The 15,158-nt window shown below is 41.1% G+C and overlaps 1 protein-coding gene across 3 annotated transcripts in view; it reads left to right on the top strand.

Moving 5' to 3' along the window:
- Window positions 1-15,158, top strand: part of LOC124118967 (ras GTPase-activating protein-binding protein 2-like) — a 47,504-nt gene that overhangs the window by 19,081 nt on the left and 13,265 nt on the right. For 2 of the 3 annotated variants that reach the window (XM_046481310.2, XM_046481309.2), the window contains exons 5-8: window positions 360-573; window positions 2,929-3,022; window positions 7,738-7,970; window positions 8,541-8,709. In XM_046481310.2, coding sequence (XP_046337266.2) covers window positions 360-573; window positions 2,929-3,022; window positions 7,738-7,970; window positions 8,541-8,709 — 710 coding nt within the window. The remainder of the gene's footprint in view (window positions 1-359; window positions 574-2,928; window positions 3,023-7,737; window positions 7,971-8,540; window positions 8,710-15,158) is intronic. The other variant, XM_046481311.2, reaches the window with a different exon arrangement.

Genomic DNA, 15,158 nt, shown 5'->3' with positions numbered 1-15,158 from the left:
ACATTATATTTGTGCAAGGCTTTTATGTCATAGTTAACAGGTAGTGATTGGCAACTTAAATTGTACTTTCCATTGCCGTAAGCATTTGTAGCTACCCTGACTGTAAGTCAAGTGAGCTTATGTTGTGGCACAGTCTGTCTGGTCATCAGGCTGTACATTGTTAACCACATCTCTAAAACTCCAAGTCATGAAGCTTTGTTTGAATGATCCCAGCTATGGGTCAACTAGAAAACTGCTCTCCGAGTTCTGATCTGATTTTAATTGTTTTTGGCCAATTACTCAGCAGGTTTCATTCTGAAATTTGAAAGATATGTCAGGTGATGGTCAGTTGTCTGATTTATAGGTTGGTTCCTTTGCAGGTTACTGGAGAATTGTCTAATAATGGTGAGCCCATGAGAAGATTCATGCAAACATTTGTGCTTGCTCCTCAATCCCCGAAGAAGTACTATGTGCACAATGACATCTTCCGTTACCAGGATGAAGTGTTCCATGATAACGACAGTGATGATGCTGAGGTGGCAGAGGAGGCTGGGGGTATGCAGCTTCTTGAACTAGGAGATAACAGCTTCTGTAGTGGGTATAGATTATGTAGACCACAGAATTAATAGTATCAGTTAAAGGTTGATCCTTACACCTCCACACTGAAGATGGTGGGGGATGTTCATGTATACATGTTGAGCTCACCTGGCCTGAGAGGCCATGTGAACTTATAATATTATATTGTCACCCGTCAACCTTTGTCAGCATTAGTATCCACACACTGTATCATTTTGATGGCTTCTCAAATATGGCGTGATGGATTCAGCGGATGTGGATTATGTTGATGGTTGTTACAACATGTACAAGTTGAAAGTTCCAAGTTTGTCCAAAGCAAAATAGTGGAATTTTAATATGGCAGTCAGGTAGCCATTTTTATCTCCCCGGTTTGAAAAACGGGGCGGGATATAGTGATCAGCATGTCCATTCAACAGCTGTCCATTTTCCTTTTCTGAAGCAACTCCAAAACTGTAAATTTTTAAACTTATCCTATCTCACTCTATGCATTTCATCCTTCTTCTTCCGATTTTGTGTGGAAACGTCCCACAACAAAGTTTCCACCCTTTGCATCACCATGATGCCCACCCTCTAACAATCAGGTCACAAAAACACGAATCAGCAACCTGAACTGCATAGAGTGAGATAGGATAAGTATTATAAATATACAATTTACTGTAAAATTTACAATTTTATGTGTTTAATGTTAAGCACTTGCCAAATACAGGGAATGTAATTAATAAAATAAATTACAAATATAAGTTCAGATATACAATGAACACTTTTTATGACCAGACAGTATAATTGCAAGATTAAATTCTTCAGTACAGATTTATTGACATGTTATTTCCGGTTTTACATGCTCATGGTAATGTCTTTGCATTGGGAAAAAACAACTCATCACAACTCATTATAGCATGTATAATGCTCAAAAAAGTGTGCACTATACTTAAGAAAATAGGTAAACATTACGTTGTACCAGCAACTATTTTTTTTTTCAATTTCTGAACTTCAGTTAATACACTGGTGTTTCAAAGTTTTGTCTGAATTCTAATATGTTGTCATACGTATTGCAATACAGCCTTGTGCATCGTAAAATATTGTGATACACTTTAAACCTCGATTATACCAAAACTCGATTACCAATGATCTCAAGTATCCTGCATGACCTTGTTAAATTGCTGTGGTCGGGAGTATTTGGTGCCTTCGACAACCTTATCATGGAAACAATGTGGGTCGTTGCATTTTTCTGATTTCTAAGGTGCGGAGAATTCACCTGTGTAGCAGATTTTGAACCAGAAATTGGATTTGCACAGACAACGCTGCACCTTGAACCTCATAACTTCCATGAGCTTTGAGCTTTATTGCCCTATTTTTCAAATAGTGACACTGTCTTGTGTGGCTATAGTTAGGGATTAACTCAGTTCATTGAGATATAAATCGAAAAATCGTATTTCGAAAAAAAATACAGTCAATGCTTATAATTTAATTTGACAATGAAAACATGTTTTATCTACAATAGTTTAACCAAATACAGTTGTATATATCAAAGCAGACAAAAATGACGAGACTGATACACATTCCGTGTGTTGGAATACATACTGTGGCGTGACATGAATCAAGTGATTGTTTAATTTATGCACACAACTTGACACACCTACAAAGTCAGTAGCCAATCAACGGAGTGTATGATAAAAACAAAGACTTATGCATAGTCAGTTACCGCCAGATGCAAACATTAGTTCCCTGAGAATGGGAAGACAGTTGGAAAAATGCTAGTCGGCAAAGAAACCCGAAGACATGAAAGTTGTGGAACCGAGGCGAGCGTTGAAAAAAACAGGCGAGCAAACCTCCACGTTTGCTGTTTTATTCCTTCTCAGCCTTCGTTCTCAAAGAGTTGTTTGGACAATGAATATGCATGAACTCCGCTTATTGTCATGTTTATGACGATAGGGAATTCCCTCGACTGTAATATTGGGATTCTCTGACATTCCGTAGTTATAAAAGTAGTCTGCTTCGGTGGGCATGGCTTAATGTTTTACACTCATTGGGAATTGAATGCAATAACACACTCAATTCAGCTAATCAGAATGCAGGAATTTCAATGAATTCAACGAAAATTTAATTACAAGCATCAATGTATGTGTAACCATGTTTCACATACGTCTAGGCCAAATGAAAATGTATAAACCTGTAGCATAAACCTGTGTCATGGTACTATTTATGTTTTGATTTTTCACATGAAATTACGCTTTTGTACCCTTCTGATCACTCCAAAGTTGCATTTAATGTTGGCATCTCTCCTCTAGCATTCCATATCTCATTGTCATGACTGATGAGACAAAATAAGTTGATTCTTATTCATACATCAATGAAAATATTTCTTTTTTTCAGACTCTGAACAAGATGTTGTTGAAAATGGTCAGCAAGTGGATTCAGGGACTCAAGAGTCTTCTACATCTTTCTATGATCAACCTCCACCTCTCAGGTAACCATAGTAATACCTGCATGATCATTTCTCTTAAAATGAAGTGCAGCAATTCTTATTTCTCTGTCCCTTGCCTTGACTAGCTGTTTATTTTAGCTCACTTGGTTTGAAAGAGCTTGGGTCGTCATAAGTCGTCCTGTGGTTTACATTGTCGTGTTCGCCAAAATGGTTTGATATATTCCTCTGAAATGTGGATGTTGTTACCATTGGTTTGTTCAAGTTTGTTCAAAGTCTCTGAAAATGCAGACGAGTTAGCATTCAGGGTTTTGTAAAACATCTTCATGTCATTGTCAGTTTCTGAGGCAAGGTTACCTCCACCTCAAATATCATTAAATTTTTCAAACATTTAGGTCCTCTCTGAGCTTATTGACACAAATTGTTTTATCATATTTACTCTTGAATATGGCGCAATGTAAGTTCTAACAGAATAACGAGGTGTAAATGTGGTTTTATGGATCTCTCGTTTTATACCTAGATCTTGTTCTTGTCATTCTGGAATGCAGATAAGATATTGATTATTGACACAGGATATCCAAGAATGGACTTCCTCATTTGGAAAGGTTAATGTCGTGAGAGAGGCAAATCTTACTCAAAAGTTTGTGGTAACTTTTTCAAAAAGGTTGTGTAATGCAATTAAACTTAATGTGTCTTTTGTCAGTTTCTGAGGCATTGTTCCCACTACAGCTATGAGACTTTCCATTGTCATCTTTGATGTTGTGACCACCTCTATGGTCTTGTGGTTGAGCTTCCGCCCAGCCTTCAAATACCAAAAGATGTTAAAAGATGGTACTTTTTGTTACCCTGCCTAGCGCTTAGTATGAAGGGGCTGAAACAAGGACTTGTTGGCTAGTAGTCAGTGTACTGTGTCTGACTGGGGTATTCATGTTAAACTGCGGCATGGTATCTCAGTGGGCTAGCACTATAAAATTGGTATTTGTATTGACTAGTGCACACATGTCAACACAACACAACACATTGTCAAATATGTTACACATTTGTTTGTACAGTCCTGAAAATGGAACTTATAAGAAGTTGTCTCGATTACGGTCAAGATCTTGGAAATGTTCTTTTTTTGTTAGTATATTCAAATACTTCTAGTTGGTTTATTTTTTAACTTATTCTGCATTACCCGTTTTACTCCTGCTTTTACTGCTTGCTTTTGACAGAAATGAAGCTGTGATTGGTCCTGCTGCAGAGAGAAAAAAAAAGGTTGTTCCATTCCATGAGCAGGATTCCCCAGTGATCAATCAATCAATCAAACACTCAATCTACTACTTCAACAAATTGAGCGCTTTCAACGCCCATCGGTACCTCTGACATCCTGCAATCGCTTCACGCTACCGAAGTGCAAAGCGTTATTGTAGCTTCTATGCCAGAGCCTACAGCACAAGCACAGCTATCGCTCAACAAAGATCTGAGGACATCCTGTTTCGGGTCATGTCAAAGCGACCTATCATCCGACCAATAAGAGCATAGCTTACCAGATCATGAAAGAGACAGGCGAAATGTGTTTTCTAATCATGCAACCTCGAAAAAGTTAACACGGGGTATTCCGACCGTCAGTTATGGCCCGTACGACTGATTCTGTCAAAATTATCGTTTGAACGGAGGAGGCGTTGAACACTACGTGGGAAGCACTGCCATACAATCGCAACCATATGTTAGACATTCGGGAATGTTCGTTTGTTCCGTTTTCAAATTTTTAATCGAGAACTGTGTCAACATATTTTTCAAGTGTAGTCTGAAATGGAAAGTGCCAGGTTGAAACGAGTGCCGTAAAGCTCGAGAAAGCTGCTTTCTAATTGGCTGATGTCGACTTCTTGTTAGTCGTTTCAGTGGTCGGTCAAAGTTTGAGAAAGGTCGTTCTGATGTGACCCGTAATAGGATATCCTCAGATCTTTGTTTAGCAGTAGCGGGAACTAAGATCTGATTTTAATGAGATTGTAATGTCTTTAGCAGTGCCTATCTACGCGCCTAAAGACGCTTCTACTAGACCTGCGCCTTCAGGAGTCTCTACATTGCCAGTGCCTAAATGAACATCTATAATGTTTACACATTCGACAAACCCTGTGATGCGTAGCAACTCTCCTTGGCTGTGCCTTTGAGCTTCAACTTGGGCTTCAACACCTGCACATACCTTCCATCACGGCCAGTTGTTTAACTGTTCCTGGCCACACCATAAGCCCCTTTTACAGGCACACTGCCTTCTAGCAGTATACATGAGCGCCTTGAGTAACCACTTGCGCCTCAGGTTTAAACAGCTACCTCACCCCGTACAATGCCTCAAGTGCCTCGTGCTCACCAGACCTTGGACTGTTTAGTTATATGTCTATTGCTGAGCCCACTGTCGTGGCTTACGTCACAGGATTCAGTATCTCCCGGCACATCTTCCATATGACTCCTGAAGACAGCCAAATCTATATCTGCTATCCGTTACACTGGTACATGTGGTACATGAGGTACATGAACAACCTACAGTTGGAGGCCCTCATACAGGTGACAACTCATTGATAGAAGCACCTCAGAAACACCCAACAAGCCATTTCCACCGAAAACATCATGATGGCCCCCCCTTCAGAAGCAGGGGATTCAAACGCTCTTTACTCAAATATGGATGTTCAGGTTCTTCAACCTAGTGGATCGACAGGGTCTGCGCTAACTGGTCCAGCACATACCTGGGTAGAATGTCTCCAGCAACCAATGCTAGCCATAAAAAGTGACTATGCTTGTCGTATGAGGCGACTAACGGTATCATGTGGTCAGGTTCCCCCACGTGGTTAATGCATGTCATCATATCCCAATTGTGTAGATCAATGCTAATGTCAATCACTGGATTGTCTGGTCCAGACTCGATTATTTACAGACAGTCCTATAGCTGGAATATTTCTGAGTGTGGACTTAAACCAAAAAAACAACATACCTGGTTGTTGGAATTTGCTTGCAGACGCCCTATACAGGCCAGTCAGTGTGTAGCCCACTGAGGGTAACTTCCACCCTGAGGCATTCCAAATTGTTTGTCAGACCCTAGGTCAAACCAACATCAACCAATTCGCCACACGTTGAAACTGCCAGGTACCATCAATGCGCTGAGCATACCTTGGGGGCGTACCTTAAGAGCGTAAACTTTTCCACCCCAGTACTTCTTCCTAAGATGGTGCAAAAGATACGGGCATCCAGGAACCTTGCTCTGATTTTGACCGCGCCTTAGTTGCCGGCCTTTATTGGACCTAAGAAACCTTACAGGAAGCGATCTCCTACCTCTACCGGGTTGACCCAGCCTGCTAGCACATTCACACAGAAGGCAGCCACACCCCACGCCAGGCAGGTTTCATCTACTGGCCTGGCTCATTTACAAGGAGCCCGATGCAAGAAAGATTATTTGTCAGGAGCGGCTAAGGCCATTGCCATGGCACATAGAACCTCGACTCGAGGCCTTTACGATGATAAGTGGCTATCATTTAAGACCTATTGTTAAGAAGAGGCTCAAGATCCCACTAACACCTTGCCTCAATTCTTGGCTGAGTATCAGCTACTCCTGCATACCAAATGACGCTTGAAGGGTAGCACCATTACCAGTCTGGAACTCTTCAAGCCTCTCCACGTTATATCATTCTTTAACCTCACTAAGGAGACAATATTTCTCTTGGCACTAGCCACAGCGGCAAGCGTGAGCAAGATTCATGTGCTCGACATCACGTGTGTGCACTTTGAGCGTGGTACTCGCGGAGTGGTTCGCCTCGGGTTCTTCTCAATACGAGTATTTGTCTGCTGCTGCAAGACAGGTGTGGTACGTGAAAAAACAGTTATTTATTCCCTTTTCTCAGATGTCTATGACCGAAGTCAGCAGCAATACTGTTTCTTAATGGTTGCATGTTCTCATCCTTTAGGCATACGAGATTGCCAATCTCATGCCGCCAAAAGCTAATAACCCCCCATTAGATTCGGGCAGTTGCCTTCATGATGGCTCTTCACAGTAATTGTTCAGTTAGAGCTATCATGGAAGGATGTTTTTTGTGGTCAGACTCAGTCTTCGCCAGCCACTGACCTGAGGGACGCGGTTTTAGAAGACATTGAGGGCTTTTGCGGTTTAGGGACCGCTTGTTATAGCCCAGCAGCTGACCAACCCGCAACGCCATAAATATACTTACTCATGTCCAGAGCCATCCTTACCCGCTATTGTCTCTTACTGATTGTTTACCTGGACATACTCATACTCTTGTTACCTTTCAGTGGACAGGATTGGTTGATCAGTTACCGATCTGCGCAGAGGAATTGTGCCGTACGGCACACATGACTGCTAGTTGTTTATCAAGTACACATCTAAGATATCCCCACCTCTATATCGTCGGATATAGATGCATTAAGGAGTAGTGCAGGATAAGTTTAAAAAATCTAGTAAAATCTAGATATTTTTGTATTTGTATACTTATCCTGCTTTACAAGGGCCCACCCATCACAGACTTGCTTCCCGACAATAACTTCAGACAGTTTACATGTGAACATCAGCAATATGAAAGGTCCACTGCCGGATGACGTGGTAGCTGGTGGTTGGGGATCCTGCTCATGGAATGGAACAACCTTTTTACTCTCTTCAGCAGGACCAATCACAGCTTCTTTCTGTCAAAATCAAGCAGTACATGCATTAAGGAATAATTCAGGATAAGTAAACAAATATGAAAAATATCTTGATTTTACTAGATTCTTTCTAAATACAGTAATGGGTCGTCACATGTTGAGGATGTCGATGAGGCTGTTGGTGTACCAGAAGAGGGGAAAGATGTTGAAGAGAAACTTGAGCTGGAAGATGAAAAGTTTGATGAGAAGGTAGATTTGAAGACTTCTCCTGGACCTACATCTGCAGCAATTGCCCAATCACCTGCAACTACAACACCTGTGACTGCCAGCACGATCACAGAAACACCACACGAAGATGAGGAGGAACCACAAGGTTGTTAATACTTGTGACACCTCATTGTGATTGCTACATTTTGATTTCTGCCATGTGTCTTGATTGTATGTTTTTAAATGTTCTGTTATATTATCAGGATTGAAAAGCACAACAGTAGGTTGGCTTTTACCTGGTAATACCGGTGTACCTTCTCAAGGAATGAGGCCCTGCTGTTTATAGGTTTTTCTCAAAATGAGCCAAAGGTCAATGTCAGCATTCAGGTTTTTGGAAAACATGGTTATGTCAGTTCCTGGGGCTTGGTTACTTCTGCAGCATGTACCTTTACAAATCCTGCCACTTGATATGTTTATCAAATGTCAAGGTCATCTTTGACGTTTTTGTTATTGACAGATACTGTTGCATCTTAACTTGTACAGTCTTGAGGCTTGGAAATTTATCTAGAAATAATGTTTTGGGGCTTGAAGTACATGTTCTTATTGTAAGACTTTAAAAGCTTTGAGGAAAAGCGTCAGTTTCTGTTAAACACCTACCTTGTTGATCAAACTGTTTAAGAAAGGGATGTATGTATTTCTTTATTTTTCATGGCAATGTTTTCATTTTTGTTTTCAGTTGAAGCGAAACCATTTTCATGGGCTGCAATGGCCAGTAAAAATACAATGTCAGGATCTGCCCCACCTCCAGTGTCGAGCCCTACTGTCAAGTCTCAACAGACAAGACCAGAGCCCAAACCTGACCCAAGCCTGGCTGCTGCTGCTCCACAGCCTCAGAGAGCTCCAAGGTATTACTTCCCTCTTCCACTTCAATAGCATGTTGGTGTACTTGGCGTTTATGTCTTTTTGTCAGCAGCCCATTGTAGATTGTTTTACTTGAATTTGACTGCTTCCACCTCTTCTGCAGCATTGTTTTTGAAGCAAGACAGTGCTTGGACATCTTGGGCTTATCATAGCATGTGTATCTCCTTCATAGCTTTTGGAATATTTGGTTTGACAATTGTGCTAGCCATTCTCCGGGCAGGGTTCTGTCTGGAAGTGCATGGTAGAAGGAAATGATATCTTAGTCTTGTTTTTGTAGCTTCTTTAGGGAGAACCACTTCTTTGAAAAGTGTTTTGGACAAAGGTCAAGGTCAACATTCAGGTTCTTGAAAACAAGACTGCTCGATTTCGCTCAATTAAACATGTACCAGTGCAACCTATCATGAAAAGTGTAACCTAATACTTGTGTCTACATGCGCTTTTCCACACAACAATCTATGAACACACTCAATACCTCTGACCTTCTACTACATCATTAATCAGTGTGTTATGGCATTCGTCACCACTCGCCACTTTCCGTAACCTGCAAGAGGACTCGTCCCCCTATCGATGAATGTTATGTGCGAAAATACGACAAACCAATCAGAATGCGCGTATGATTTCAATTTCTTCGTCAAAGAATCCCTCAGAAACAATTTTTGATTTAACATATGTCTTGCATCTAAAAATATACCCAAGACACAGTTAAATGTGGTCAATCATACTGTATAATTCCGCATGTCCCGATGTGCTTTAAATTGCATCTGAAATATTTATAATATATGGGGAAATATATGGGAACCATTACTCAACGTGTTGACAATTGTTTTAGGTATGCCCGTTTGCGCTAAGACGGAACCCGGTCGCAAAAATGGCCATGAGAGGCGCACGAGTCGCTATTCGGCTTGTCCCGGAATAACACGAGTTGGTCACGAATGTGTGTTATGGATAATTTGTCAGGCTTTCTTGTGCATGACATCATCAAACTGTTTGATGAGATTATGTGCACGTTTCTGATGTTTTTTAGCAATACATCATTTACTTATGTAAAATCACGGAACAGTCGTCAAAGATCTGAAGATTGTATTTATTTTTTTTACTTAAGACTACCGGTAGTCTATATTTGAACTTTGATAAGTTTATGGGACAAGAGTGCAACCTGGTTTTGTCTTGTGCAGCTAGTTTTTCATGTCAACTTGCACCTGGTGCAATGTAGATGTATCATATTTTCATATGAATAGGATGCAAAGGAAATTAAAGAATATCCTTCTATGGGCGTACACCACATGGAGCTAGGGAATTCTTTTGGCACATGCACTGATAATGTGAAAGGTCAAGGTCATAGGGTAGGAAGACTCGAAGACATTAATGCATAAATCATAAATCATAAAACATGGCATGTACCTTCTCAATAATGGATCTCTGCTTTGAATAGGCCTTGGTCAAAATGAGGCAAAGGTCAAAGTATTGTGTGGTCAAAGTAAGCGTTCAGGTTTTTGTAAAACATGGTTTATATCTATGGCTACTGTGTATGCATCTGATGTTGGTGCTTTGTCTACCAAAGGTCAAGGTTATTGTGAAACATGATTGTGTCACTCAATGCCAGATATTGTTTCACTTATACTTGTCCAATCCAGACACTTGACAATTGTTGAATCTTAAGAAGGTGTCAGAAAGTTTGGAAGTAATGCTGTTGAATTGAAAGTACATGATTGTATTAAAGACTTTCGAAGCTTTGAGGAAATGACAAATTGGCTGCTTTGGTGTTTGCAAAGACCTTCAGTTTGATGCAATGCATAGCACAGGTCACTAACATACATGTGATATGAATTTCTACGTTGAATTGCTGTGACCTCATAGCACAATATCATTAGTTTCATTATCCCCCGCCCAAACTGGTTCCCTGCGTGCGTGTGCGTCCCGAAATCATTTCCGGAGCATAACTCAGAAACCGTTAAATATTTTTCTACGAAACTTTGCATGTGCATCCGACTCATGCTGATGTCTTTTGCTATTTAGGAATTTTAGAAATTTATATTTTTTTACGTTTCCATGACAAGTTGGATTTAAGTTTTAATACAGGGTGGGTTCACTTATGGAGTATAACAAATAAAGCACATACTGAACTGGTGCCATTTGATATTAAGGAGTTTTAGAAATGTTTATTTTAGAATTTCCATTGCAGCTATTTTGACATGGGCTAAGAGAAATGTTGGGTCAGTTACCTGGTTTGGGACCATATGGGCGGGGGATATAGATGACTTCGTCGCATATGCACTTGTTACAACATTGGAATATTCCCACTGCAAATCCAGTCATTAATATCCCCCTTGCATTCAGTGCTGGTGGATATAGCCAACAGGTCTAGTGGTGAACTGGTGCCTTTTGATAGTTTGGGATATTTTACAAATATATTTTCTGAGTTTCCATGGCAACACCTTTGATTTGACTGAAAATGGCGGTTGTGCTTGTTCCTGGATTAGATTTTGAAAACAGTACAATATCTCTGCAGCCCACTTGGCACATAGAAAGGTCTATTGGTAAACTGGTGCCCTTTGATAGTTTGGGATTTCTGAAAAAGTTATGTTTTGAGTTTCCATAGCAACAAGTTTGATTTGACTGAAAATGGTGGTAATGTTCGTTTCTGGAGCAGGTCTTGAAAAATATTACTTCACCAAACTTGGCACATAGTTAGGTCTAGTTGTGACCTGGTGCCTTTTGACAGTTTGGGATTTTTTCAGAATGTTTCCTCGGCAAGAAACTGGACTTTGGCTCAAATAAGTGTAGCATTTGCACCCATAATTCTTAAACTGTTTACACATTCTACAAAATACCTGAAGATCCGTAGGAGAATAGGTCATCAGCAACCTTTCCTTGCCCTAAAAGGCGACTATCCTTGTCTTAAGAAGCAACTAACAGGATTGGGTGGTCAGGCTAGCTGACTGGGTTGATGCATTTTATCGATCCCAATTGCATGTTTAATTTCATTTTTTTGACCAAGGTAGAACAAAAATAAAGTGCTGTTTTTGTCAGGCAATAGTAGCCGTTTTCGCTTGAGGCGAGGTGCCATTTTAGCTATAACCCGCCATTTTAGCTATAACCCGCACTGATGTAATTTGATTGGCTGCCTTAGGTCACATGCTCAAATTTGACCAGGCTTGGATATTTAGCGCTTTCTAACTGGGATTCCGAATTTTAGCGTAGGCTCCTACGTCAACTAGCGTACTGTTCAATGAACAAATCGCGGACACGTATGCTAAATTATGCTAGGGACCTCGCTCAAGGCATTAAAGCACGTTTCTCAGTTTTTCCCAGGGGGTAGGCAGGTCAGGTAATTACAAACCTAGACCCTCTTCTCCCAAAGAATGTCAAGTCCAGGATTCTTTTCAAGGAAGAGGGCGTGGCAGAGATAAAACTTAAGGTTCCTATTAGTCCTGCTGTGGTAAATTCCAGGGCAGGCGAAGTGGGGTAAACACTGAAGTGTTGGACAGTCAGAACCTGTTCTGGCAGAACTGAACCATTCACAAGGATGATTTCATATTCAACATACTACATTACAGCTACCAACTGAACATAGAGGTAGTTCCACCATTGGAAGTAAGCAAGGAAGCAACATCTGCTACTAAAATCCAACATAGAGATTTTACACAACCCAGAGTTATTCTCACATCTTTCTAGTACCCAAGAAGGACCCAGACAAGATGCGATTGATTCACAATATCTTCGTGGTCAACAAACGTCATCTGATGCGTCCACCTTACTTCAGCCAGAGGTTCCTTCATCGAGTGGATCGGCCGGAACTAACATTCATAGTTCAGCACATCCCCCGAATGTTGGATCTTACCAAAAAACACTTGAAAGGTAGTATCATTACTAAGTGTTTGGTAGCCCTTAACTCAGTGTTGGCCGTTCCGGAGAATTGCAAAAGGACCTAGGTCTCGGAAATACAGGCCCTATTATGCTCATCTAGGCTTGAGGATCTGAAGGCCAAATTCCTTCGAGGTTTGCGAGGGCCCCTTTTCGAGCCCGTCTACACATCCTCTTTTAATGACCACACCAGGAAAATAATATTTCTCTTGGGGTTAGCCAATGCGGCACAGGTGAGCGAGTTAAATGCAATCGACATCACCCTGGTCTGTTTTGAGCATGGTATGCATGGAGCGGTACATCTCGGGTTGTGCTTGGATTTTGTAGCAAAAAATCAACCACCAGGCCAACCAGATCGTTCCTACACTATTCCTCCAATTTCTACTATTGTGGGAGTTGAAGATGAGGGTGAACATGCTCTACGAGCTTTCATCCCCCGCTCCAAAACTAGGCGTGGTTCGAGGAAAGTTATTCATACTCATTTCTCCTATGTCCATGACCGAAGTTAGTGACAATACCATATTTCTATGGTTATGTGCAGTCATCCTTCAGGCTTATGAGATTGCCAAACTTGATCCATTGAGAGCGAATAATCCTCACGAGATCAGGGTGTTGGCCTCTACCATGGCGTTACATTGTGACTGTTCTATAAAAACAATCATCAAAGGATGTGTTTGGAGGTCGGACACAGTTTTTGCTCGTCATTACCTTCGCGATGTTGCTCTTGAAGAGGTCAAAGGCGTGCACAGTTTTGGCCTTCTGGTAGTAGCCCAGCAGGTAACCAACCCTCGACGCAAATAATGAACTTGCCAAAAACGGAGCCCCACTTCCTGTGCAGGTCGTATGAGACAGTAGAGGAAATGAAGACCTGCTTTTTATCCCCTGCCGGGCCAGAATGGCCGAAGGGGGATTATATCGTGGCGCTGTCCGTCCGTCTGTCCGTCCCACAGAGGGTACTTCGCCGCGAATAGCTGGAAAATTGCTGATGCGGCGTTAAGCAATATTCACTCTCACCCACAGAGGGTACTAAGCTTGTGAAATCAACTCCTGCAGTTTCCAGAGAATATCACTGAAACTCTACACACAAGATGTCGACATGTTGATGATACGCATATCGCAGTCCCGTTTCATTTCGACTAATTTTGACAGAGTTACTGCCCCTGTTTTACGGAGCTTCATTTGCCTAATTGTGAGAGAGGTACTAAGCTTGTCAAATCAACTCCTCCTCCAGCTTTTAGAGAATATCCCTGACACTCTACTCACAAGATGTCGACATGTTGATGATACGCATATCGCAGTCCCGTTTCATTTCGGTTATAGGTTATTAGATTACCCGAACTCTATCCTGAGCCCTTGGATCCAATTTAGTACCCGTTTAGTGGCATTTATAGATTCTATAACAGCTCCTAATATTTTTCACGCAAAAACGTCAAGAAAGCAGGGTGAGATGGTTAAGTGTTGAATATTTTGGCAACTGGAAACTATCCTGGAACATTCACACAAGCCACTTTCACCTGCTATATTTATTCGGTACTGATTCAAAAGTGAACTCACCCTTGTATTGTCACTAGCCATGCTTATGCCTCCCTCGTTCCTTACAATTATCAACATTATCCTTACGTTTAGTTCTGTAACATTGTAGGCATGTCTAGTTAAATTTGCACTTAGTTTTACAATGTTCGACGTAGCTCAGTAGGTTAGCTGTCCAGCTAACAATCCAAAGGTCGCGAGTTCGCGTCCAACAGTTTCTCACAACAAATGGTTGCTTGTCTTTGGGACAAGTGACCTTCGGCAGAGATCGTCCTCACGATAAGTTGTACTGTATTCTAAAGGTGCTCCCATTCTTGACAGTTTTGTTGAGCTAAAAACAGGTTATTCTATGTCAGATTGGAGAATGTTATTGTCAGTGAAACACCATTGCATTATTCACTCCATTAATGTGGATGGGTAGGTGTTAAAATTTAGTCTATTTGTGTAATCACCTGGTCGAATTCAAAATTTTCTGACTTCTTAAGATATTGCCTAAAAAGTAGGGCTAGGATGGGTAACTCGGGTACCAGGGTCGGGTGGCTACAGAGTAGGACCCGGGTACCCATAGGACTACCCGGACTAGTGGTTTGTCACGTGATATATTGTCTAATGACTAAAATTATCTAGAACTCTATGGTTACACTACAAGTCACTAATGTTAGCTTTTCGTTCTGACTATGCACTCATTCCTTCTGATTTTTCATATGGTTGAATAACGATATAACTTAAGTCAACTTCAGTGTATGCATGACCAGATTGTTTAATACATGTATCTAAATACGTTTTGCCAGGGCTATGCTAAAAATATTCCCAATCGGACATTTTGAGACATCTCCTGAGACCTGGAGTGGGTACCCAGGTAGGGTAGGGTAATAGGGGGTGGGTACCCGGGTAGTAAATTTGGACTGGTCCCAGCCCTACTAAAAAGGATTATGGTTCTGTTTACATTTAATTTCAAACTAGAATAGGTTGGTTGGTTCTTTCTGTTAGTTTTGTTTTCTTCAGAAAACTGCTGTACAGTTTAGGCTGATTAAATCTT

This window comes from Haliotis rufescens, unplaced genomic scaffold (genome assembly GCF_023055435.1).
Source record: "Haliotis rufescens isolate VD_foot unplaced genomic scaffold, xgHalRufe1.0.p SCAF_66, whole genome shotgun sequence".
Lineage (NCBI taxonomy): Eukaryota > Metazoa > Mollusca > Gastropoda > Lepetellida > Haliotidae > Haliotis > Haliotis rufescens.
The sequence above is the reverse complement of the archived record's forward strand: the minus strand, read 5'-3'. Positions and strand labels throughout refer to the sequence as shown.